This window comes from Narcine bancroftii, chromosome 6 (genome assembly GCF_036971445.1).
Source record: "Narcine bancroftii isolate sNarBan1 chromosome 6, sNarBan1.hap1, whole genome shotgun sequence".
NCBI classification, from domain to species: Eukaryota; Metazoa; Chordata; class Chondrichthyes; order Torpediniformes; family Narcinidae; genus Narcine; species Narcine bancroftii.
In genome coordinates this window covers 86650979-86675270 of record NC_091474.1, presented here as the reverse complement: position 1 = coordinate 86675270, position 24292 = coordinate 86650979, and the positions used below count along the sequence as shown (strand labels likewise).

The 24292-nt window shown below is 36.9% G+C and overlaps 1 protein-coding gene across 10 annotated transcripts in view; it reads right to left on the bottom strand.

The window, feature by feature from the left end:
- Positions 1 to 24292, bottom strand: part of ccser2a (coiled-coil serine-rich protein 2a) — a 499558-nt gene that overhangs the window by 316623 nt on the left and 158643 nt on the right. For all 10 annotated transcript variants that reach the window (XR_011340229.1, XR_011340227.1, XR_011340228.1 and 7 more), the window contains one exon: positions 362 to 497. Coding sequence is in view for 6 of the 10 variants with exons in the window: in XM_069885631.1 (XP_069741732.1) it covers positions 362 to 497 (136 nt within the window). In the remaining 4 variants the exon portion in view is untranslated. The remainder of the gene's footprint in view (positions 1 to 361; positions 498 to 24292) is intronic.

Here is a 24292-nt window from a genome sequence, read left to right as displayed (position 1 = left end):
ATGATTACATTAATTCTGTTAACAATACACAGAATTCAAATTCTGAGATTTTAAAAAGTAGAATAGACAGGATATCTGTATTAAGCAGAAGTCAGGCAATATACTGACTGTCTGCAATTCATTCAACTTTACTTCTGATAATGCAACATGTATGGCAAACTTGAGATTCAGAAAGTTACAAACTCCACCTAAAAGAATGGCAAAATAATCAAGTACATAGAGTAATGTTCATCACCTCCATTGATATTCAATTGCATGACAACTCTCTGCTTCAGCTAAAATTAAGACAAACAGAACTGAACAGAGAAAACTGATTTCTGGTCTTCCAAATAATCTTTAACCCAAGTCATCAAAAACTTACCTTTGCAATTCATTGTTCTCATGGTGATCCTGTCCACTCCAGCGTGGATATCTCTTCCGCCAGAATCCATGGTTCCTGCTTCCTCTCTCCGATCTCTCTCGCATACTCTCCATACTCGCCATACTCTCGCATGCTTCTGAAAAGTCCAATAAACATGAAATATAACATATCCTGTAATACTATCACACTAGTTTACAATTTATAATTCACTGCATGGCAAAGTAGAAATGGCAAATGTTTTGATGAATTTGATGGGCCACAAATAAATCCACACTGGAAGAGTCTTTGCAATGACAGTAACGTTTTCTAATGTGCAGTGATCTTGTGTTGGAAGAGGGCAAAGTCTAAAGGAATTTATAATTATGACTGAAATAAATGTAACGGATCACCTGACAGTGATGCAAGATGTCATGGGCAATGCAAGTGTGACAGGACTGCAATAGCTGGTTTTGAGAACTGAGCGAACCAGCAAGATTCCACAAGAATTGTTGATCCACGGATGAAGCTGAAATTCCATCTTGATAGATTAAGAGTTTAGAATCACAGACACAAATGAGGGAGATAGGTCAGTCAGTTGAGTGGCGTCACAACAAACTTGCACTCAATGTTAGCAAAACAAAGTAGCTGATTGTGGACTTCAGGAGAAAATCAGAAGAATATGAAACAGCAGAACACGAGCAGCCCTCATCGAGGGGGTCAGCAGTGGAAAAGGTCAAGAACTTCAAATTTCTGGCTGTCAACAACTCTGAGGATCTGTACTAGACCCTGCATGTCCATGCAATCATGTAGAAGGCTCACCAGTGGCTATACTGTGAGGAGCTTGAGAAGATTTAGTCTGTCACCAAAGACTTACAGAAATCTCCACAGGTGTACCATGGAGAGCATTCTGACTGTTGCAACACTCTCTAGTATGGAGCTGTCAAAGCTTAGGACAAGAAATCCCCAAAGGGTTATTAACTCAGCCTGCAACATCACAGGCACCAGACTGCACTCCATCGATGACATCTACAAAAGGTGGTGTCATAAGAAAGCAGCCTCTATCCTCAAGGATCCCCACCACTCAGGCCATGCTCTCTTCACTTTGCTATCATGGGAAAAGAGTACAGGCGCTTAAAGACGAGCACTTAGCGGGACGAGGACAACTTTTTCCCCTCTGCCATTAGATTTCTGAATGAACAATGAACCACCGAAATTACCTCACTTTGTCTTGTTCTTTTTTTCTTGGAGTCTTATTTATTTTGAAATGTGGGTTATAGAGATGTTTACTCTGTGATGCTGCAGTGAAACAACAAATTTCGTAACATGTTCATGATGATAAATTTTGATTCTGATCTCAGTGAGTTTGTGACTGAAAATAAACCTCCAAACCGTAAGAATATAGACATGCATGCAGAGCTTTACATAATGAATTTTAGTTCCAAGTTGTAAATATTGAAGCACCTTCCCCCAATCCCAGTCCAGACCCCAATCAGTATGGTTGGCAAGGACATCTCCATCAGCACTAGCGCTCCACAGGGCTGAGTACTTAGCCCCCTGCTCTGACTGCATGGCTTGGTTCGACAGCAACATCATCAACAAATTTATGAACATACCATAGTAATGGGCTGTATAAAAAAAGCAGCAATGAGGGAGATTAAAGACTTGGCTGAATGGTGTAAATAACAACAACCTCTCACTCAAAAATCACCAAAAACCGAGAAGCTGATTGTAGACTTTAGTAAGGGAAACCCAGAAGTGTAAAATTCAGTGATCATTGCAGGGTGAAAGGTGGAGAGAATGACTCTGGGAGTCATTATCTTGGAGAATCTTTCCTGGACCCAACATATTAATGTCATCATGAAGAAAGCACATCAGCATCTCAACTTCCTCCGGAATTTGCAGAGGTTTGGTATGATACAGAAAACTTGGCAAGCTTCTATATATGTGTAGAGAAAATCTACATGGAATGCTGCCATCAGAGAGCAGCAAGGATCCATGCCACCCAGGACATGTTCCCAGGGCTGCCATCAAGAAAGAAGTATAAGTGCCAAAAGAGTCATACCACCAGGTTCAGGAACAGTCGCTACCCCTCCACCATCAGATTCTCAAACAAAATTCAATCAGACTCATTTAAGGACCCTTACTTTGTGCATTATTTATTACTGAATTTTTTAAGTATTTCAACAGTTGGTTTACATTTCTCTCTATTGTATATGCATATTTTTCTTGCATAGAGTTATACTACCGCTAACTATAAATTCTGCTTGACCCGCAGGAAGAAGAATCTCAGGGTTGTGTATGTACTCTGACAATAAATCTGAACTTGAACTCTGTTTAAATAAAAACACAGAAATGCTGGAGGAACTCAGCTGGTCTTTTCAGCATCCAAAAGAGCAATGTTTCGGATCTGAGCCCTTATTCAAGGAAGTCTCAGAACTCAGACAATGCTGGCTGGGGGAGGATTCTAGACCAACAAAAGGTGTTAATTGAATATGATAAGGAAAGAGATCATGTTTGTGCACAATGATAGCAGAAACAAGGTAAAGGGGGAGAGAGAGCTGGAGGAAGGCAACGGGGGAAGAAGTAGGGTGGCTTAACAAAAGCCAGAGAAGCCAATATTATTGTCATCTGGAAGGAAGGTGCCCAGTTGGATGAGGTGCTATTGAGGTGTTTCACTCTTCTTCAAGAGAACTAATATTTGTACATTCAGAATTATTGATTAATAATGATAATTCCAATTCCTTAGCAAGCACTATCTTTCATACTTTGTTTCATAAAATCTCTTGTGTCATGATAAATAAAAATGCCAGTTTTTGGTTTGTCTTCATCTCCATATAGATCCACTAACATGAAGAGTCATGAACAACTCTTCTACTCTATTCCTTGTGAAAATAGATTGCTCATTTTCTGCTAATAATACTTTTACACTAGACAGGAATTTTTCATAGAAATATCTCCGTAAATAATTTCTAAACATATTTGAAAATGTGGTACTGAACTTAAAGGGTCATGGGTGTATATCTAACTGCAACCAATCCAGATTTCACATTACATGGACCTAATAATGTGCAGGTGAAAATCACAGACATTTCTATACTGTTGCATAAATTCTACTCATTTGCAATACCCCTGAGGGATGGTAATTTGCCAGCTGATTGAGTCTATCCTGTATATAACCCTAGTTTCCCACAACACAGTTGACTCTCAGTACTTTGAGGCCACTTGCAGATGTGCGATGATCTTACCTGACTACAATCATTGATGTCCTGAGGGAAAGAAAATTTTAACACATAATAATCATGAAGTGAGAAGATCTGAGGTTTAACCATTCATGTATACTCCAGTGTATAGAGTGGAAAAATCAGCCCAGGAAAGGGAGTTCATTTTCACTTACCAACAGCTATTAATGCTAATCATGTGATTGAAGCCAAAAGGCATACATAGTAGCAATAATGGATAAGTTTGAGAGGCAATCAACAATTGTGATAGAGAAAATCTTTAATTACTTTTATTTCATTCAACAATGAAGCGGATTGCTGAAACAAGAAATTCTGTCATGGCCTTTTCAATCAGTTATCATGAAATTTGCTTCTAACAGGTGCTCATGAAAAATAATTCAACACATCAGATTAGCCATTGTTCCCACTGTATTGTTCATTCTTTTTTTTCTCCCCAAATATTCAGTTGTCGTGTGTTTGCTTCAGAAGACTTGATGCTGAGTTCAGCCAGATACAAAGATGGAATTGGAAAGCAAATATAATGGGAGGGTACCTTCCTATATGTGGAAGTCCAGCAAATTAGCTTCCAATCTCTCTCATTTTTACATTATCAGAGAGGTGATGGGAGGTGTCACCAGCAACATAGCTCTTAGTTTGGTTTCAACACATTAGAGCCATTCAGATCCAGACCTCAGAGAACCTTTGGTCAAAGCATGGGCATAAGTTTTTAATTCTTGTGGTGAACTTTTATTTATATACATTGTATGAACTGAACACTACCCTGGGAAATAACACTACCTTTGTAGCCTGCAAAACAATTTATCAAAGTTTCTGATTTCTGCCATAATCCAATTTATTTTCCGTGCTGTCAGTGGTCCTTTCATTGTTTGAGCCACAAATCAATAAAGCCTCCATGTGGAGACTTTATCAAATGCCTTCTGAAAATCTATACAAATGATATCCACAGCATTCCTTCCTCAACCTTCTGCTTTTGATGAGATAACAGAACAAAACTTACACCAGCTGCAGGCTGCTGGAGACGGGCTTATAAAAACCAGGTACTGGATTGGTGAGGGTGCAGATGACGAAAAATGCTTGTGAAGGGCCTCGGGTGTTAACAACTAATCATATTGGAGGTACAGAACTAGGTGCTTGGGTTCACCTCTGGAATGAACATCTCTGGAATGGCTGCAGAGGTCACAGGAGGTGAATCCGTGGACACTTGGTTTTTCTGAAGGGGACGCTCTCTCTTGCTTCTCTTTCTCTTATTAGTAGCAGTCGGATTAGTAGCGCCTCTTTGTGTGCCTTTAATAAATGACTAGTTAATCTGTTTGTTGGTTTTATTTAGGGAATTAAAGCTCGCCTGCTGCTCCCATACCATCAGTCATAAGAATCAGTAGCTCACTTTAACAAAAACACCACTTCTGAAAATTCAACATCTGGACAAAAAACACAATTACCCTCAACCTTTGGAATGATGTGTGAACCCACTGGCTTTTGATTTGGAGGCAGTGAATACCATACCTCAAAATTGGAGCAAATAAATTTCAGAGAAAAATTCATCTTGTCCAAATATACATTTCAGTAAAGTCATGAAAAAGATCAAAGCGAAAAGCCATACTACATGTAATATTGAAGTATATGCGTATTAGTAAAACAAAAAAATGCTGAAAGTCCGGGAATAAATGCTGCACAAATACAAATTCATTAATTTCCTTCTTCAGCTTTAGTGATTTGAATACATTTACACAGCTATGAGTTGATTCCATTATTTCTCACATTATTCTGCTGTTAAAAAAAAATTATTTCAAAACTAATGAATTGATTAATTATGTCTTTGTGTTGTCCACATTCTTTTATCTGTCTGCTTCTACTTTTATTTTCCCCAGGCAGATTTGTACCTACCTAGTATATTAACCTGGCTTTTACTTCACAGTTCTGTCCCACATTTTTCAAAGTGAAACAACAGAAAATCCCAACCTCATTCAAATAAAAATGTTCCAAAATGAAACTAAGAAAAGTCTCAATTTTTATTTTTTTTGTAGTCCACCTCCCATGATAATACTCTTCTTCTCTCAAACTGTTTACATGTAATATATTTTCAGTCTTCAAAGGGAAAGGAAGTAACCTTCAAACCCTCAACATATATTAATATCAAGTTCAAACACAAACATAACCATGAAACTTAAAACACCAAATTATTTAGCAGCTCTGGCATCATATTCTTTTTTACAATAGTAGCAATTGCCATCATTAACTTCTTAATGTCGAACTACCACCACCTCCTGCATAGACCTGCTCCTTGGACACAGTATTTTCTACATATTTCCACAAGAATCTTTCTTTGCTGAGCTGAAGGAATATAGTAAGTTCTGAAGTACTGTGAATATAACAAATGCATTCCTTATTGAATCCAAGGAAAAAATGGCCTTTATTGCCCCACAAGTAGAACTCTCTTGCATGTCCTTAACCAGATCCTACGCCTTAAGTCAGGTGAGTAAAATATGTAACACCATTTATTAGAACAGACTTACTTGGTCTACTGCTGTCTTTCAGCTGTCTGGTTTTGACGATATTCATCGACTTCAAAATACATGATTCATACTGTAAGGAATTCACCCACCCACGTGGTTGCTGAGTTGGAAGCTATAAATACGGGCATTGCTTCTAATCTTGCACTGGATACAAGATCTTTTTCTCAGTGAGATCCGACACTTAAATTTCAAAACTTCTGTTTATTACTGGAAAATTACATTAATGGAAACTGATTTAGAACACAACAGCTCTACTAAACTATATTCAATTCTGCTTAATCCACATAATCGCCTGACAGCCAGGAAGAAATATTTTTAGAATTTAAATGTACACTGGATATCTAAATTTTAATCCTTATATTTATCCCCAATTTAATATCAAAGTCATGTTATATTTAAAAAAGGAAGAGATTCATTTGTTTTCAAATAAAATTAAGAAAATTAGAAAAATAATGAATAGTTAAACTTTTTTCTTTTATGAATTTGAATCAGTACAGGGTTTAACTCCCACAACTTAATTCAAAGTATTGCTCTGGATTTACATTTCCTTTATTTTTTAAACTTTCTTAATTTGTCGGCCACAGAGCTGGTTTCCCCTCTTTTGCAATTCAATCAGTTTAAGGTGGCCTAAACATTAACATAATTCATAAGCACATTTAAATTTTAGCAAATTTTACTAAGATTATTCAGCAGATCTATAAATTCAAATGCATTTTTGGACAGTGAAATTCATTAAAAATAGGAGTAGTATTTATTTATTGAATCCAAGGAACTTTATGGAACTCTTTCAGGTAAGACCATCTGCTGGAGAAACTCAGCAGGTCAGGCTGCAACAGTGGGAGAAAAAGAAGACTGATGTTTTGGGTTGGAACCCTTTATCAAGATCAGTAAATTTTAATTTTAAATTTAGGAATACAGCAATACAGCACGGTAAAAGGCCCTTTTGCCCTATGAACCCGTGTCTCCCAGTAACACCCAATTCACCTACAATCCCAGTCTATTTTGGGGTTGGAGGAAACCAGAGCACCCATAGGAAACCCACACAATCACAGAAAGAATGTACATACTCCTTTCAGATGGTGCCAGATTCAAATCCCAATCATGGCGTTTTAAGAGGACTGCATTAACCACTTCAATAAATGTGCCACATTTTTAACATTGAACTGTTAACATTTTTCTAATTGCTCCAAAAGTCTGCAAAAGTTTTTATCCTCAACTTTACTCCCTATTTTCCTCACAGTGCATTTGCCAAGAGATATTCATGAAAAGAGATGATGCAAGGAGTTCAATTAAACCTTTTCACTGCACTCAGATTCACTATTGTTTGCTACCTGTCCACTGAACTAATATTAAGGACAGCTTGATGAGTACCAACATTAGTTTTCAGGAAACTACACTGTTCCAGCAGCATTACTTCGATTTAGAATGCACTAGAGCAGAATTAGTCGCACATTAGAGAGAAATCATGTCTACAAACTGCAGCCAAAAGAAAGGCTTATAACGTCTTTGCCTTCCTTGTGATTATAAATGAGCAGCCAAGATTATGTACACCTTTTCTCCTCATTCTTTCTTTTTAAAATATTTTTATTGATTTTAATAAAGAACTTATACAAACAAAAAAGGTGCAATTCAATGAGATAGTATTGAACAGTTACATCAACTAGATATTCCATGTACCACTAACATACATACATTGTAAATCATATCCATAATTCATATTCTAAAGAGAATATGCTATTTTTGGGAGAAAAAAGCTCTAATAATATAAAAAAAGAGGAAAATAGCAGAAAAGAAAAATTCAAACCCCTTACCTAACTGTGTTTCCAGATGCTATATATTAAAACTAGTATTAAAAGAAAAGCAAAGGTTAAAAAAAAAGAATACAGGGAACATGGAAAAGATACAAGTCAAACAATTTAATTACAATGAAGTAAAATTATAACATAAGACGGTGAGTCATAAATAACCCCCATAGCTTCTGGAATCTTATATCTGAATTATTAATTGAACAACAAATCTTTTCCATGTGCATAACAGGACATGATATCATGCAACCACCAATCATGAGTAGTGCACAACAACTTTCCAGATAAGCATCTTTAAAACAACAAAATGTAATCTGTCCAACAAACCATTCCCTTCAAAAGAACACAAACCCCTTCTTACATTCTCATTCTAGGTAATACTTAGCATGTAGGAAGGGGTTCGTGTTCTCTTGAAGGGAATGGTTTGCTGGACAGAATTACATTTTGTTGTTTTAAAGATGCTTTTCTCCAGAAAATTGTTGAACACATTATTAAACTGGCAGTACTTCAACTCTGTGGAAGCCCAAGAGTTCAACATGAACTGAAGAGGAGGCAAGATTGCTTTGGCAAAGGAGGTGGCAGAGCTCCAGGATATTGATGAAGGCTATTGTATCAGGAGAAAACCACCATTCAAATTTCACTTGCTATCTGAAGCACAAAGACAAAATAATAGATACAGAAAATGACACTGGTGTCATTTCAAAATTTCAGTCTTTAGAGATCTTCTCTTATAAATCAGTTCTTGAGACAGCAAGTATACCATTTGAGAAGAAATTAAGTAAACTTCGTCTGAATTCCCAAAGTCAGAAAATGAGAGATGATCTTACAATAATTACATTAACATGCTTAGAATTAGATTTAATACTTACCTCACTAAATGCAGTCCTGTTAGGGCAAGACACAATATGGAAAGGTTTGGTAGACGCTGCAGATTAGCAATCAAAACACTGAAACATGTTTCAGATTGCTACCTCGCAGTGAAAATTTATTAAAAACATAACAAAATATGGTATCCATTGTGCAATAATGTAATGTAATTTTAATATTATTTCAGCAGTTTTGCTTATTGATCTACAACCTCATCCTATAACTGCATTTTTTGGACTACCAGTTTTGAATTCTGGCCACTTATCTGTTTCAGCTTGTCAAGTGATTGCATTTGATACTTTAATAGCCAGGAGATCTATTTTACTTAAATGGAAAGATCCTAAACAACCTACCATCTTTCAAAGGTTTTCCCAAACTATAGCATGTTTAAACAGAAAAAAAAAAATCATAAGTGGTACTGTTGACCCTTCGGATAAATTTGAAGAAACATGGACACCATTTATTCAACATTTTCATATGATGTAAGTTGATCCTTTCAGAATTCTCTTAACTTGTATTTGAATGTAGAGGAGCAGAGTTAACGAAAAAATAATTGTTTAACTGATGAAATATGGTATCCAACTTTTGTTTTCTCTTTTTGTTTTGTTTTTTAGTTAAGGGATATTTTTTGAAATAAAATTTGATTCTTTTTATGCTTGGCTTTTAAGAGGTTGGGAGGACCCAGGACTCCCACAGTGATTAGTATTGGGGATGGCTCGGGGTGCCACAGCCCAGCGTGGGGTCGAGGGACATTATGTATGTGTCCCACTGCGGAGCTTGGCCTTAGTTCCAGTGTTGATCACATTTTATCAAAATACAAAGCGGGAGTTATATAAATCAGAACAAAGATGGGCATCAGACATGAATATTAGAAGCGGTGATAAAAACATAAGATTTACGTCAAGACTGCATGAGAAATACAATAAATACAGATGGGTGCAATATAATTTTTTGCATCAGCTATACTTGCAAAAATTACATAAATTAAATTCTAATATACCAGATATGTGTTTTAGATGTGGTGAAGAAGCATGAACCTTTTTACATTCCACTTGGTCATGCTCAAAAGGGAAACCTTTTTGGGAAAATTTAAAAACTTTATTAGACCAGATTATTGGAAAACAATTGCCCCAAAGTCCAGAATTGTTTCTCCTAGGAAATACTGTGGACATATGATCCAAAATGAGGCTGTCCAAATACCAATTAGAATTTCTCAAAACTGCATTGGCGGTAGCCAGCAAATGTAACATTGTTACTTGGAAGTCTGATTCCCCTCTGGATATAACCTGATTGAATGCAGAAATACATAGTTGTGTTCCCCTGGAGAAAATTACTTACAACCCAAGGAAGATATTTGGGGATACTGTTATAAACTAACAACCCTTCCAATTTTTTTTGGGACCAAAGAGATTTTGTTGGCACACACACAAGAACTGCAATGGAAAATTTACCAGACAATAGTAAATTCAAAATAATAGTTTTTTAATTAAACTATTAACAACATAACATTTCTTACTTATCTCTAAACTTATTTAACTCTAAACTTAACCCTACTATGCGCAAATGTAAATGTGTGTGAATTACAGTCCCACTCTTGAAAAGTTCATCTTTAAAAGTTCAGTATCTTGCTTGAAGGTCTTAAATTCTCAGTTCAGAAATAATTATAAAGTGCTTTTAAACATTATGCCTTAAGCCTTCTTTACTCACAATGGCTATTTTCTTCCACAATGAAGTCACAAACCCAGACAAGGGTTAAACAAATGTGGTTATCTTCTTCCACAAAAAAGTCACAAGCCAGAAAATGGTTAAATGAAGTGGTCACACAAAAATAGACCTAGTAGAATTCTGTCCTCTTTTGCAAAGAGACAGCGAAGTGGTCTTCCTTATTTCAAAAGCCACTGATTCTGTGTTGCACTTTTCCCAGGAGTAACACACAACAGCACCAATTCTGGTTACGGTAATTCAACCCTGTTTTTCTCAAGGTTTCAATCCCTGTTTCACAGGGGTTTTGATTTCTGTATTCTCCAAACTGAACTCTTCCAAAACTGAACTCAAACTGTCTGAATTCAGTAATATTTTTCTCAAAATAATGTGACCATTACATCATCACTGTGGTGAGTCCCAATTCTTGGAAACCAAATGACCATCAGTTTTATTTCTACCAAAATTCTGTTCCTTTTTCAAAACCATTCCATATCCATCACATCTGACTTAATCAATGTTTAAGAGGCATAAATGGCTTTGATTACAAACTGTTGGCTTCCTTCAGCAGTTCTTGAATAATTTTTTTTTCTCACACTATGAACCATATCAACTAAAATATGTATAAACATTTCTCATTAAATATACACAGTGACATTTTCCCCCTTTTCTCCACCCTTCCCACCTCCACTCCAAAACCAATAAATATTAAATATATACAATACATTAAAACCATAAAACAATGTCTTCACACAAGAGAAAAACAAACAAGAAAAATTAGTCATCTACTTTTACACACTAAATCTAATCGTTTTTGTCTTCTTATCATTTTAGGAGATGGAGGTCTGAGGCAAGCTCTTTCTGCTATGTTCCATGTATGGTTCGCAAATTTGTTCAAACAATGTAATTTTATTTTTTTAATTATATGTTATTTTTTTCCAATGCAATACACATTCATTTCCAAGTACAATTGCTGTATTCTCAGGCTCCCTTCCATTTTCCAAGTTGACATTATACATTTTTTTGCTGTTGCTAAGGCTATCATAATGAATCTTTTTTATGCTTTATCCAAATTGAGGCCTAATTCTTTACTTCTTATGTTACTTAAAAGAAAGAGTTCTAGATTTTTTGGTATGTTGCTTTTTGTAAATTTATTTAATATCTGATTTAGTTCTTCTAAAAACATATTCACTTTTGTACATTCCAAAATTACATGTATTGTTGTTCCCATTTTTACAGCGAAAACACCTATCCGATATTGTTGGATCCCATACTTTTAATTTTTGAGGAGTGATATATAACCTGTGTAACTAATTATACTGTATCATGCGTAACCTTGTGTTTATTGTATTCTTCATAGTTCCAGGACATAACTTTTCGCATGTTTCATTCTTTATATTTGAGTCTTTTTCCCACTTTTGTTTGGGTTTATAGCTTATTTCATCATTTTCCTTACCTTGCAGCTTAATGTACAGATTTGTTATAAATCTTTTAATTATCATGTTTTAATAATCACATATTCAAAGATGTTTCCTTTTGGAAATCTCAATCTGTTTCCCAATTTATCCTTTAAATAAGCTTTCAGTTGATGGTATGCAAACATTGAACCGTGAGTTATTCCATATTTGTCCTTCAACTGTTCAAATGTTATTAAAATATTTCCCAAAAAACAATTTTCTATTCTCTAGATTCCTTTTCTCTCCCATTCTCTAAAGGAAAGGTTATCTATTGCAAAAGAGATTAGTGGATTTTGCGTCAATAGCATTTTTGGTATTGGGTAATTAATTTTTTTCCTTTCTACATGTATCTTCTTCCATATATTAAGTAAATTAAGCAATACTAGTGAGCTGTTATATTGCACCAGCTTTTCATCCTACTTATAAAGTATATGTTCCGGTACCTTCTTCCCTATTTTATCTAGTTCTATCTTAGTCCAGTCTGGTTGTTCTCTCGTCTGATAAAAATCTGATAAATACCTTAATTGTGCAGCTCTATAATAATTTCTGAAGTTTGGTTACTAACCTCTCTGTTAATTTATCTAGCGCTACCCTCGGTTTCCCCCTTTCCACAAGAATTTCCTTATTATTCTCTTTAGTTCAACAAAGAATTTCTCAGTTAAGGGAATTGGTTATGTTTGAAATAAGTATTGAATCCTTAGGAACACATTCATTTTAATGCAGTTCATCCTCCCTATCGACGTTAGTGGTAATTCTTTCCAATGTTCTACGTCTTCCTGTAATTTCTTTATTAATGGCTGATAATTTCTTTTTTTTATCAGCTCTGCCAATGGCTCTATTGCTAAGGTGAACAATAAGGGGGATAATGGACATCCCTGCCTAGTTGATCTACTTAATTTGAATTGGTTTGATACATATCCATTTACTACTACCTTTGCCAACGGTCCATTATATAATCCTCTAATCCAGTTAATATATATTTCTGGCAGATTGAACTTCTGTTAAACTTGAAATAAATAGTTTCACTCTACTCTGTCAAAGGCTTTTTCTGTGCCTAAAGCAACTGCCACATTTGTTTTTTTTTACTTCCTTGAGCTGCATGAATTAAATTAATAAGTTTACAGACACTGTCCGCTGTTCGTCTTTTCTTGACAAATCCAGTTTGATCTTTTTTTATTGGAACACAGTCGGCCAATCTGTTTGGTAACAATTTTGCTATTATTTTATAATCTGAGTTAAGGATATTGGTCTATATGATGCTGGTGTTAATGGATCCTACCCCGTCTTTGGTATTACTGTAATTACTACTGTCTTACATGACTCTGGTAAGTTTTGTGTTTCTTCTACCTGATTCATTACTTCCAGGAGAGGAGGAATTAATAACTCTCTAAACGTTTTATAAAATTCTATTGTAAATCCATCCTCTCCTGGTGTTTTATTGTCCAGCAGCTTTTTTTAATATATCCTGTACTTCCTCTATTTCAAATGGTTTTATCAGTTTGTGTTGATCCTATACTTGCAATTTTGTCAGTCCAATTTTAGCTAAAAGCTCTTCTATTTTATCATCTTTCCCCTCGTTCTCAGTTTGGTATAATTGTTCATAAAATTCCTTAAAGTTCTCATTAATCTCTGTTGGGTTATATGTGATTTTTGTCCTTTTTCCGTGATGTCAATACAGTTCTTTTAGCTTGTTTTGTTTTAAGTTGCCAGGCCAATATTCTGTTTTTTCTCCCAGTTCGTAATACTTTTGCTTTATTTTCATTATGTTCTTCTCCACCTTGTACGTTTGTAATGTTTTGTATTTTATTTTTCTGTCCGCCAATTCTCTCTTTTTCTTTATATCATCCCTTTTCTCTAGTTCCTTTTCTGTACTTACTATCTCCCTTTCCAGCTGCTCTATTGCCCGATTGTGTTCCTTTTTCATCTTAGTTACACAACTTATTATCTGTTCTCTAATGAAAGCTTTCATTGTGCACCATAGTTTAAATATATCTTTCACTGATTCTATGTTTATTTCAAAATATGTTTTAATTTGGCGTTCAATAAACTGTCTAAATTCCTGCCTTTTAAGTAGCATGGAGTTTAAACTCCATCTTTCTCTTCTTGGTGGGATGTCCTCCAGTTCTATTGCTAATAACAGGGGTGAATGATCTGAAAGTAGTCTAGCTTTATACTCATTTTTCCTGACTATCCCTTGAATATGAGGCAACAACAAAAACACATCAATCCTTGAGTATGTTTTATGCCTACTCAAATAATATGAATATTCTTTCTCTCTTGGGTTTTGCCTCCTCCATATATCAATAAATTTCATTTCCTGCATTGATTTAACCATAAATTTGGCTACTTTATTCTTTTTGCTTGTCTTTTGTCCAGTTTGATCCAACATTGGATCCAAATTAAAGTTAAAATCCCCTCCTATCAATATATTTCCTTGTGTATCTGCAATCTTCAAAAAAAATCTTACACAATTGATCCTCATTGTTAGGTGCATATATATTGAGCAAATTCCAAAATTCTGAGTATATCTGACACTTTATCATTATGTACCTCCCTGCTGGATCTGTTATTTCCTCCTCTATCTTGATTGGTACATTTTTGTTAACCAATATGGCTACACCTCTAACTTTTGAATTATATGATGCTGCCGCTACGTATCCTACCCAGTCTCTCTTTAATTTGTTATGTTCCGCTTCAGTTAGATGCATTTTTCTGCACAAATGCTATATCTCTATTTTATTTTTTCAGTAAATTTAGTAGCCTCTTTCTTTTAATTTGGTTATGTATTCCATTAATGTTTATAGTCCTATAGTTCAACGTGGCCATCTTATATCTTGTTTACACCTCTTTTCCACCTCCTCGCCACCTCCATCCCCTTTTTTCCCATTTTTGCCTTTTAAGTTTCAATTTTTCAACTCAATGTATGACAACACATTTAAAACATAAAATACTCCAACAATCCGCTCACCCAATAACACCTTAACCCCAAATGAACCCCCCCTCTCTCTGAGTTTCCCCTTATACCTTGCTGGGCAACCACAACTCCCCTTTCCATTTGGTTTGCAATCTTGTTTGCCAGCGTCAACTGATTTCACAGTGAATGTTATTCTCTCCCCCTCAGCCCCCCACAGAAAACATTTTTTTAAATACATATAACAAAGCTCTCTCTTTTTTTCCCCTTCTTCCTTCCTTCTCTTCCCTTCTCTTTTCTATTTTTAGATCTTTACATATACATTATTTTTACTTTATATTATTACATCTTTTTTGTATACTTTATTGCCGGTCTTCTTTCTTGTTACACCTCTTCATCTCTTCTTCTATCCTGCAAATGATCTGCGAATTCTTGTGCTCTCTCCGGATCCGAGAACAGTCTGTTTTGTTCCCCAGGTATAAATACTTTAAGTACAGCTGGATGTCTTAACATGAATTTATAACCTTTTTTCCATATTAAATTCCTTCCTCTTCTTTGAGAGGACAAAACTTATGTCCGGGTAAAAAAATATTTTTTGTCCCTTATATTCCAATGGCTTATTATCTTCTCTAATTTTATTCCTTGCCCGCTCCAGTATATTTTCTCTTGTCGAATATCTTAAAAATTTTACTAAGATGGATCTCGGTTTTTGATGTGACTGCGGTTTCGGTGCTCGTGCTCTGTGTGCCCTTTCTATTTCTTCATGAAATTCTGTCGTTCCCAAAACTTTCAGGATCCATCCTTTTATAAATTCCTTCATGTCTGTGCCTTCACCATCCCCGATGCTGGGTGACCCTCAGCTGGTTGCGTTGTAGCTGCCTGCTCCTCAGCTGAGCCCCCCCCCTCCCCTCCTGCCAGTGTTCACTTTATCCTTTGATTGCGCAGTTGCGCACTTTTGTTTGGCTCTGAGAGCCATTTTTGGAGTCCACCGGTCAGGAGATCACGACTTCGCAGGATACTCACCAACCTCAGAGATCGGCTGCTCTTCACCACCATAACTCCCTGCTTCTGCGTGCATATAAGGCCTTCTTCTTTCTTTTCCAGTGATTTTCCTTCTTTTTTTTCCGTTGTTCTTACTTTCTCTCTTTTGGGTGCCATCTTCTGGTTCTTCTCTGTAACTTTATCTTCTATTTCTTGAGTTTTATATTTGTTGAGCTCTGTTTTTTTCCAAACTTTTTTTTCTTTTCTGGAGAGGGCTGGTTCAACCTGACCGTCCACTACTCCATCACATGACTCCTCTGAGCACTTCTTGAATAATTAAGACACACTTGAAATCCATTAGCTCTGTCTGTCCAAGACATGTCGACTCCGAGAATGAACACTCTTCTCAGAAAACAAATGGTTCTCTATAAATGTTCTGTGACCTGTTTGTGAACCTGTACCACCCACAGCTAACTTACTAAGAATACAGATATAATATTTTCACGCTATAATTTACTTTATTAAAATATTTTTATAAAATAAATATAGTTTAACTTTAAATTAAAGGTTAACACAAATCCATTACAATACTTTGTCTGTTTCTGAATTCTACGTCCTGGTACTTTCCCCTATCTGAGATTTAGGTAAGAAAAGGAATTAGATCTCTGAACTGGATAGCAGATCCTGATAATTCATTCTTTTTTCCTTTTTTCCTGTTTTTCTGTTCTCTTTTTTTCTTATCTATTTTCTTTCTTTTCCTTTATTTTGGGGCTTTGTTCGGGGTAGAGGGGAATGGGACTGTTTGGAGATGTACCACTGATTTTTTTTCATTTTAATTTATGTATTTAAGTAATGGTTATTTTCTGATGCATGTTGTCCACAAAATTAAAATAAAGTAAATAAAGTATCAGTTTTATATAGCTAAGTTCCTTTCTGCCTTTTGGGTTCTGAGTCCTTGAAATCTGATTAATAGAAGTCCACAGCACAAACTTCTCTGAATAGATACCATCGTTAGAGAATTGAATGCAGAGTGATAATCTTAACTTTTGGAATGACCACCCTACGACCAGGCATGGTACTGAAAATCTGTGCCAACCAACTGCCCGGAGTGTTCATGGACATTTTCAATCTCTCACTGGTGTAGTCGGAATTTCCCACCTCCTTCAAAAGATTTCAAAAGCTCTCTCTGCCTCAATGACCATCACCAAGTAGTGCTCACATTTATTGTACTGAAATGCTTTGAGAAGTTGATCATGGCCAGAATTAACTCATACCTAACCAAGAAAGACTTGGAACCTTGCAATTTACTTTGCAAGTTCCATGGCAGATGCAATCTCAATGGCTCTCCACTCAACCCTAGATCACCCAGACAACAGCAATAAGTACATCAGGCTGCTTTTCATTACAGTTCAGCTTTCAACACCATCACTCCTTCAGTACTGTTCAACAAGCTTCAAAAACCTGGCATCTGCACCTGCCTTGCAACTGAATCTTTCACTTCCTCATCAGAAGATAACAGTCAGTGGAGATTGTTAACTAAATTTCCTCCCCACACAATCAACACAGGTGCACCTCAATGAAGCATGCTTAGCCTACTGCTTGACTTTTTCTACACTCATGACTGTGTGGCAAGGCAAAATTTCAATGCCATCTACAAATTTGCCAATATCACCACGGCAGAATCACAGATGGCACTGAGGAAGCACACTGGAATGAGATAGAACAGAGTTAGTTGAGTAATGTCACAACAACCTTGCAGTTAACGTCAACAAAACTAAGGAATTGGTTGTGGGCTTCAGCAGGATCACGCAGAACAAGTCTTAGGGGGGCATTAGGGTAACCGGGGAAGGGGGAACAATTTGATACACAAAACTCGCTCAGTAGTAGTGGGTGTGGTGACTATCTGAACTTTCTCCATGCAACAGCATGCTACCATCCCTCCAACTTAGCAGATAAACATGCTACTTATATTGCATGGATAGTGACATTAGTGCTGCGGTGGGGGGGGTGTTACTCATTGGGGGGGGCGATGGTCATGAGCAGGTGGGGAGAGCACAATACCTCATTTGTGGGGGGAGGGGGGGGGCGGCAAAACGTCAACCCTGGTCTTCAGGAAAGGGAAACCAGGAGAGCACAAACCAGTTAAAATCAAGGGGTCTACAGTGAAGAGAGTAAGGAACTTTAAATTCCTGGGTGTTAGCATCTTTGAAGATCAATTCTGAGGCCATCACGTCGATGCAATCATGAAGAAGGCATCCCAGTAGCTATCTTTTGTTAGGAATTTGAGAAACTTTGGTATGTCATCAAAGGACCTTGCAAATTTCTACAGGTGTACTGTGGAGAGCATTCTGACTGTTGCATCACTCTCTGATATGGAGGTGCCAATGCAAAGGACAGGAAAAGGTCACAGAGGATTGTCAACTCAGCTAGCGCCATCATGAGACATGTTCAATAAACCTGATTCTGAACATCAAAAATGATAACACTTGTCAACAAAGATTTTGCTTCCTGAACCCTTCTGGATGTATTTTATGGATTTTGAGCTGCTGATCACAAAAATCATCTCAAAAAATGTCTTATCATGTACTGTTTTTAGATAGAACCTATTTTGTGATTTCCTGTCATATTTTAAGTCTACTAGTATATTAAAGGTAAAGTTCCCATTATTGTCATGTGATACTACATTTAGAATGTAACATACATTAAATTATTTTATCTCCCATAAGGCAGAGAGTTGCCACTTTGAAAACTACAGCACTTGGTGGTCTTATGCAGTCTCCCCTCCAAGTACTGAGCCTGCTTAGCTTCTGAGATCAGACAATCTCATGCATATTCAGGCTATTAGGCTTCCCACAATGCAAGCAGTTTTGGTCAGCCCAAGTATGACTGGGCATGCACTTACTGGAGGTGCTATGCAAAAGTTGTCTTAGGTCTGGGCATGCTTAGTCAGGACAGATGCAGACATAAACATCATAAAAGCATCTCACACATAGATACAGGTGCTGGGCATTACATTGATGCAGATTGAACACATGTTCTTCAGGCAAAAGCAGAGTGAATGTACTTTACAATAGCACTTATTATCTTCAGGAAGATTCAATACAGCAGAAATGTTTTGTCAATGTCGTAACAGCTGCGATACATTCTGTTACCTTTGTGGAGAGTATATGCTTGTCTCAAAGATGCAGCATGACTGACTGCACTTATTAAGAAAGCCTCTGAGCTTCACTTCAGTTATAAAATTGGTTTCCATGACAAACCCAGGGGTCCTCACATTTGTTGTGCAGAGCATCATTATGCAATTAAACATGCTAAATTCAATAAAAGTTAATTTAATGTTTCTCCAACTTCCAATGTGAAGCAGCAAATCTGGAATTATCTTTGTATTCAGCTTGAAGGAGTCTATTATAATCCCCAATTTTTTTTCAGAAAGTAAACCTTATGAAAAAAATTATCATCCAGTGTAATGAATTTAAATTATTTGATCAAGCTCCAGCTCCTGCTTTGTCACTGGCAGGTCCTGTCACAGATCCAACTTGTCTTTTTTACCATTATCGGTTGAACAACCTCAATCCATCAAGCTGTGGAGTTCATGCTGAGTGTGTTCAGGAGTAGGTTCATTGCACTCACCATTCAAACAAGTGTACTGTCGAATATGAGCTCTTATTCACTCATTGTAGCCATTTGGTAGTATACAACCAAGTCCACTCTTCATTGATGTTTACTTTCAACTCATCAAACTAAAAGCAGCTGAAAGATAATGCTGGATTAACTCAACAGGTCAAACAGTGTACTTTATGAAACAAAGATAAAGAATAAAAACCAATGTTTCAGGCTTGAGCCCTTCGTCAAGATATGGAAAAATGTAGGTAGGAGCCTGAACAAAATGGTAAGGGGGTGGTGGTATGGGTATGGGAAGGAGTGTAGTCCTATATGTAGGAGGTAACAGATAAGGGACAGAAGAAAATTGGTGGAGGGGGGAATGGCTCTATGAATGGAGGGGAGTGGAGAGCTGGAGGAAAAAAGACAAAGGAATGGAGAAGAGAGAGGAAGAACAGGAAGTAGGCTGACAGAAATGGGAGAAGTCAACATTAATGCCATCTGGCTGGAGAGTGCTGAGATGGAAAACTACGTACTGCTTTTCCAATTCATGAGTGGTCTTGGTTTGACAGTACATCAGGCCATGGACAGACAGAACTGTTCTCTTTGCTTCTCTTTTAGCCTGCTGAGTTTCTCCGGCATTGTGTTGCTACTTCAACCACACTGTCTGCAGACTTTCATGTTTTACTTAAACAGCTGAAGGATTAATTTCACATTTATAACATTGTACTTTAATGTATGAGTTTTCAGAAATATCTATTCAAACTACCGACAATTCGCCGTTGTGAGAAATGAAAATGTTACATTCCAACATTGAAGGAAGGCAAAAAAAATATAATATTTATCTTTCCCAAGATCCATCACAAATTTTTAATAACATGGAAAGCTCACAACACAATCCTAATTGTGTAAACAAACTCTATCTCTCTTCTTTTATGTCATTTCTGTACACTGGGGATGAAACCCTCTTGAATTTTTGGATTTCATTGGTATAGGAACACCAATACCCCTGAGCATAAAGCCCTCCAAAAGGTAATGGACACAACCCAGGACATCACAGGCAAAACCCTCCCCACTAATGAATACTCTACAGGAAACGCTGCCGTCGGGGGGCAGCAGCAATCATCAAAGACCCACACCACCCAGCTCTGTTCTCACTGCTACCATCAGAAAAGAGGTGTCGGTGTCGGTGCCAGTACCACAAGACTCGCACCACCAGGTTCAGGAACAGCTGCTCCCCCTCCACCATCAGACTCCTCAATGACAAACTCAATCAGGGCCTCATTTAAGGACTCCTACTTGTGGATTTTACTGATTTTCTTTTATCTCTGTATTGCAGTTTGTTTACATTTGTTTATATGTTTACAATTATTTGATTTGTTACATGTTTACGCTGTGTAGTTTATTTTTGCACTACAAATTAGTGGTAATTCTGCCGTGTACACAGGACAAAGGAATCTCAGGGTTGTATGTGATGTCATGTATATAAACTGACAATAAATCTGAAATCTGATATTGGGATGCTGTTGTGCGAGAAATGACAGTCTTCACTTCTTTCTCCATCAGAGCATGGGTTTCAGATTATCAGAAGTTTTGCCTCAAAGCTTATGTGTGGACATCTCTGTGGTTTAAGAGGATAGTAACTCACTGGAGAAGGTAGTGATGTTCATGTCAGAGGAAGAATGAGCTCGGAAGGATGTTGCTAATGTAAGATTACTAAATTTGAAGGCACAATTATCATTCCCATATGAAGGCATATATTTAAGATTACAACCAGAAGCACAATGGAGATAATGCAATATTCATCATACAAATTAATTTAATTGAGTATGCAATTCATAAGGTATCACACATGCTTTAAAAGGCTGACAAGATTAACCTATCTGTTAGAAGAGACATGTAATGGAGTAGTGGCCGGTAGGGTAAAACCAGCCTTCTCCAGAAAAAAAGTCAAGAAAATACAAAGTTCAACAAATACAAAATATAAGAAATAGAAGATAAAGTTGCAGAGAAGAGAAAGAAGATGGCACCCAAGAATGAAAAAGTAAAAACAACGGGGAAAAAAAGAAGTCACCGGAAAAGAAAGAAGGCCTTACCTGCACAAAGGAACAGGGAGTCGTGGTGGTGAAGAATGTCCGTTCTCCGAGGTTGGAGTCGGCCCTGCGGAGTCGCGATCCCCCCTCCACCCCGATCGATGGACTGCAAAAAGGGTTCTCTGAGCCAAACAAAAGAGCGCAACTGCACATGCACAAGGAGTCACACATGAGCAGTGCGCAATCTAAGGTAAAAGAAAACACCAACGGGAGAGGGGCTCAGCAAGGAGTGGACAACCACAGCATGACCAGCTGAGGGACGCCTGACAGCAGGGCTCTCAGCTGTAAGATGAGGAAGGTGGCAGGAGAGGTAGTGAAGTACCAGGTGAGAAAGAAAGTCGACAGGGTGAATGGCAAGAGGAGCAGCAGCAGAAAGCCCAACAGATGAGCAGTTCAGTAGAAAACCAACAGAAAGAGGACCAAGAAGAGGCCCGACAAAGTGATACAATCAACTCATCAGGAAAATCAGAAGAGACATAGATACAAAGAATAGAAGAAGACAAACACAGGTACAGACACAGAAGAAGAGGAAGAAGACCAAGATCTTCACAGAGAAATAGAAGGTAAAACAGATGGACAGAATATAGATAAAGCTTTTTTCAAGAACAAAATTAGAGCATTAAAAGAATGGTTGTCATTAGAATTTAGTGCAATTAAAAGAACAGAAGATAAAATGCAAAGGTTAGAACTAATCATGACAGAAATAGGGAAAAGAGTACAAAATGTGGAAGAATGAGAAATGGCTGTAGAAATGGAAGTAAATGACGAGGAAAATTGGAAGAAAGTGACAAAAAATTAAAGAGACAAGAGTTGTTAGCTCAGAAAATTGACAAGTTGGAAAATTATACTAGGCGAAACAACATAAAAATAGTGAGTATGGAGAAAGATGAATAAGGCACAGATATGAAGGAATTTATGAAAGAATGGATCCCAAAGGTCCTGGGAACGACAGAAATGCAGGAAGAAATGGAAATAGAAAGGGCACACAGAGCATTAGTTCTGAAACCACAGATACATCAAAAACCAAGATCCATCTTAGTGAAATTTTTTCAGATATACGACAAGAGAAAATATACTGGAGAGGGCAAAGATAAAATTAGAGAAGATAATAAACAATTGGAATACAAGGGTCAAAAAATATTTTTTTACCCAGACATAAGTTTTGAATTCTTAAAGAAGAGGAAGGAGTTTAATACAGCAAAATCGATCCTATGGATAGAAAAGGTTATAAATTCATGTTAAGACATCCAACTGTGCTTAAAATATTTATACCCCAGAGCAAAAAAAGACTGTTCTCGGATCCAGAGGAAGCACAAGAATTTGCAGAGCATTTGCAGGACAGAAGGAAAGATGAAGAGATGTAACAAGAATGAAGAATGGCGATAAAGTATATATAAATATGTAAAAAACAACGTATATGTAAAGAACTAAAGAGGGAAATGAGAAGGGAAGGAAGAAAGTAAGGGGAAAAAAGGGAGAGCTTTGTTATATGTGTAAGAAAAAGTGTTTTCTGGGGGTTGTTGGTGGGGGAGAGAATAACCATCACTGCGAAATCAGTTGACGCTTGCCAACAAGATCGCAATCCAAATGGAAAGGGGAGTTGTGGTTGCCCGGCAAGGGATAAGGGTCAACTCAGAGAGGGGGGGGTGCCAATTTTCCCCTGCAACCGCTGCAACCGTGTCTGCCTGTCCCGCATCGGACTTGTCAGCCACAAACGAGCCTGCAGCTGACGTGGACATTTACCCCCTCCATAAATCTTCGTCCGCGAAGCCAAGCCAAAGAAGAATATTGGGTGTGGGAGTTGTTGAAGTATTTTATGTTTTAAATGTGTTGTCGTACATTGAGTTTAAAAAGAGAAAACTGAGAGATGAAAATGGGGAAAAGGATGGTGGTGGTGAGAAAGCGGAAATGAGGTGTAAACAAGATACAAGATGACCTCGTTGAACTATATGACTATAAATATTAATGAAATATATAACCAAATTAAAAGAAAGAGGCTACTAAATTTATTGAAGAAGGGAAAAATAGATATAGCATTTGTGCAGGAAACGCATCTAACTGAAGTGGAACATAACAAATTAAAGAGAGACTGGGTAGGACACGTAGCGGCAGCATCATATAATTCAAAAGCTAGAGGTGTAGTTACATTAATTAATAAAAATGTACTAATCAAAATAGAGGAGGAAATAATAGATCCATCAGGGAGGTATGTAATGATAAAGTGTCAGATATGCTCAGAATTTTGGAATTTGCTCAATATATATGCACCTAATGAGGAGGATAAAAAGTTTATGCAGGATATTTTTTTGAAGATTGTAGATACACAAGGAAATATATTGATAGGAGGGGATTTTAACCTTAATTTGGATCCAATGTTGGATAAAACTGGACAAAAGACAAGCAAAAAGAATAAAGTAGCCAAATTTATGGTTAAATCAATGCAGGAAATGAAACTTCCAGGAAATGGAGGAGGCAGCACCCAAGAGAGAAGGAATATTCATATTATTCGAGTAGGCATCAAACATACTCAAGGATTGATGTGTTTTTGTTGTCAGCCCATATTCAAGGGAGAGTTAGGAAAACTGAGTATAAAGCTAGATTACTATCTGATCATTCACCCCTGTTATTAGCAATAGAACTGGAGGACATCCCACCAAGAACATATAGATGAAAGTTAAACTCCATGCTACTTATTAAAAGGCAGGAATTTACACAGTTTATTGAACGCCAAATTAAAACATATTTTGAAATAAACACGGAATCAGTGAAGGACAAATTTATATTA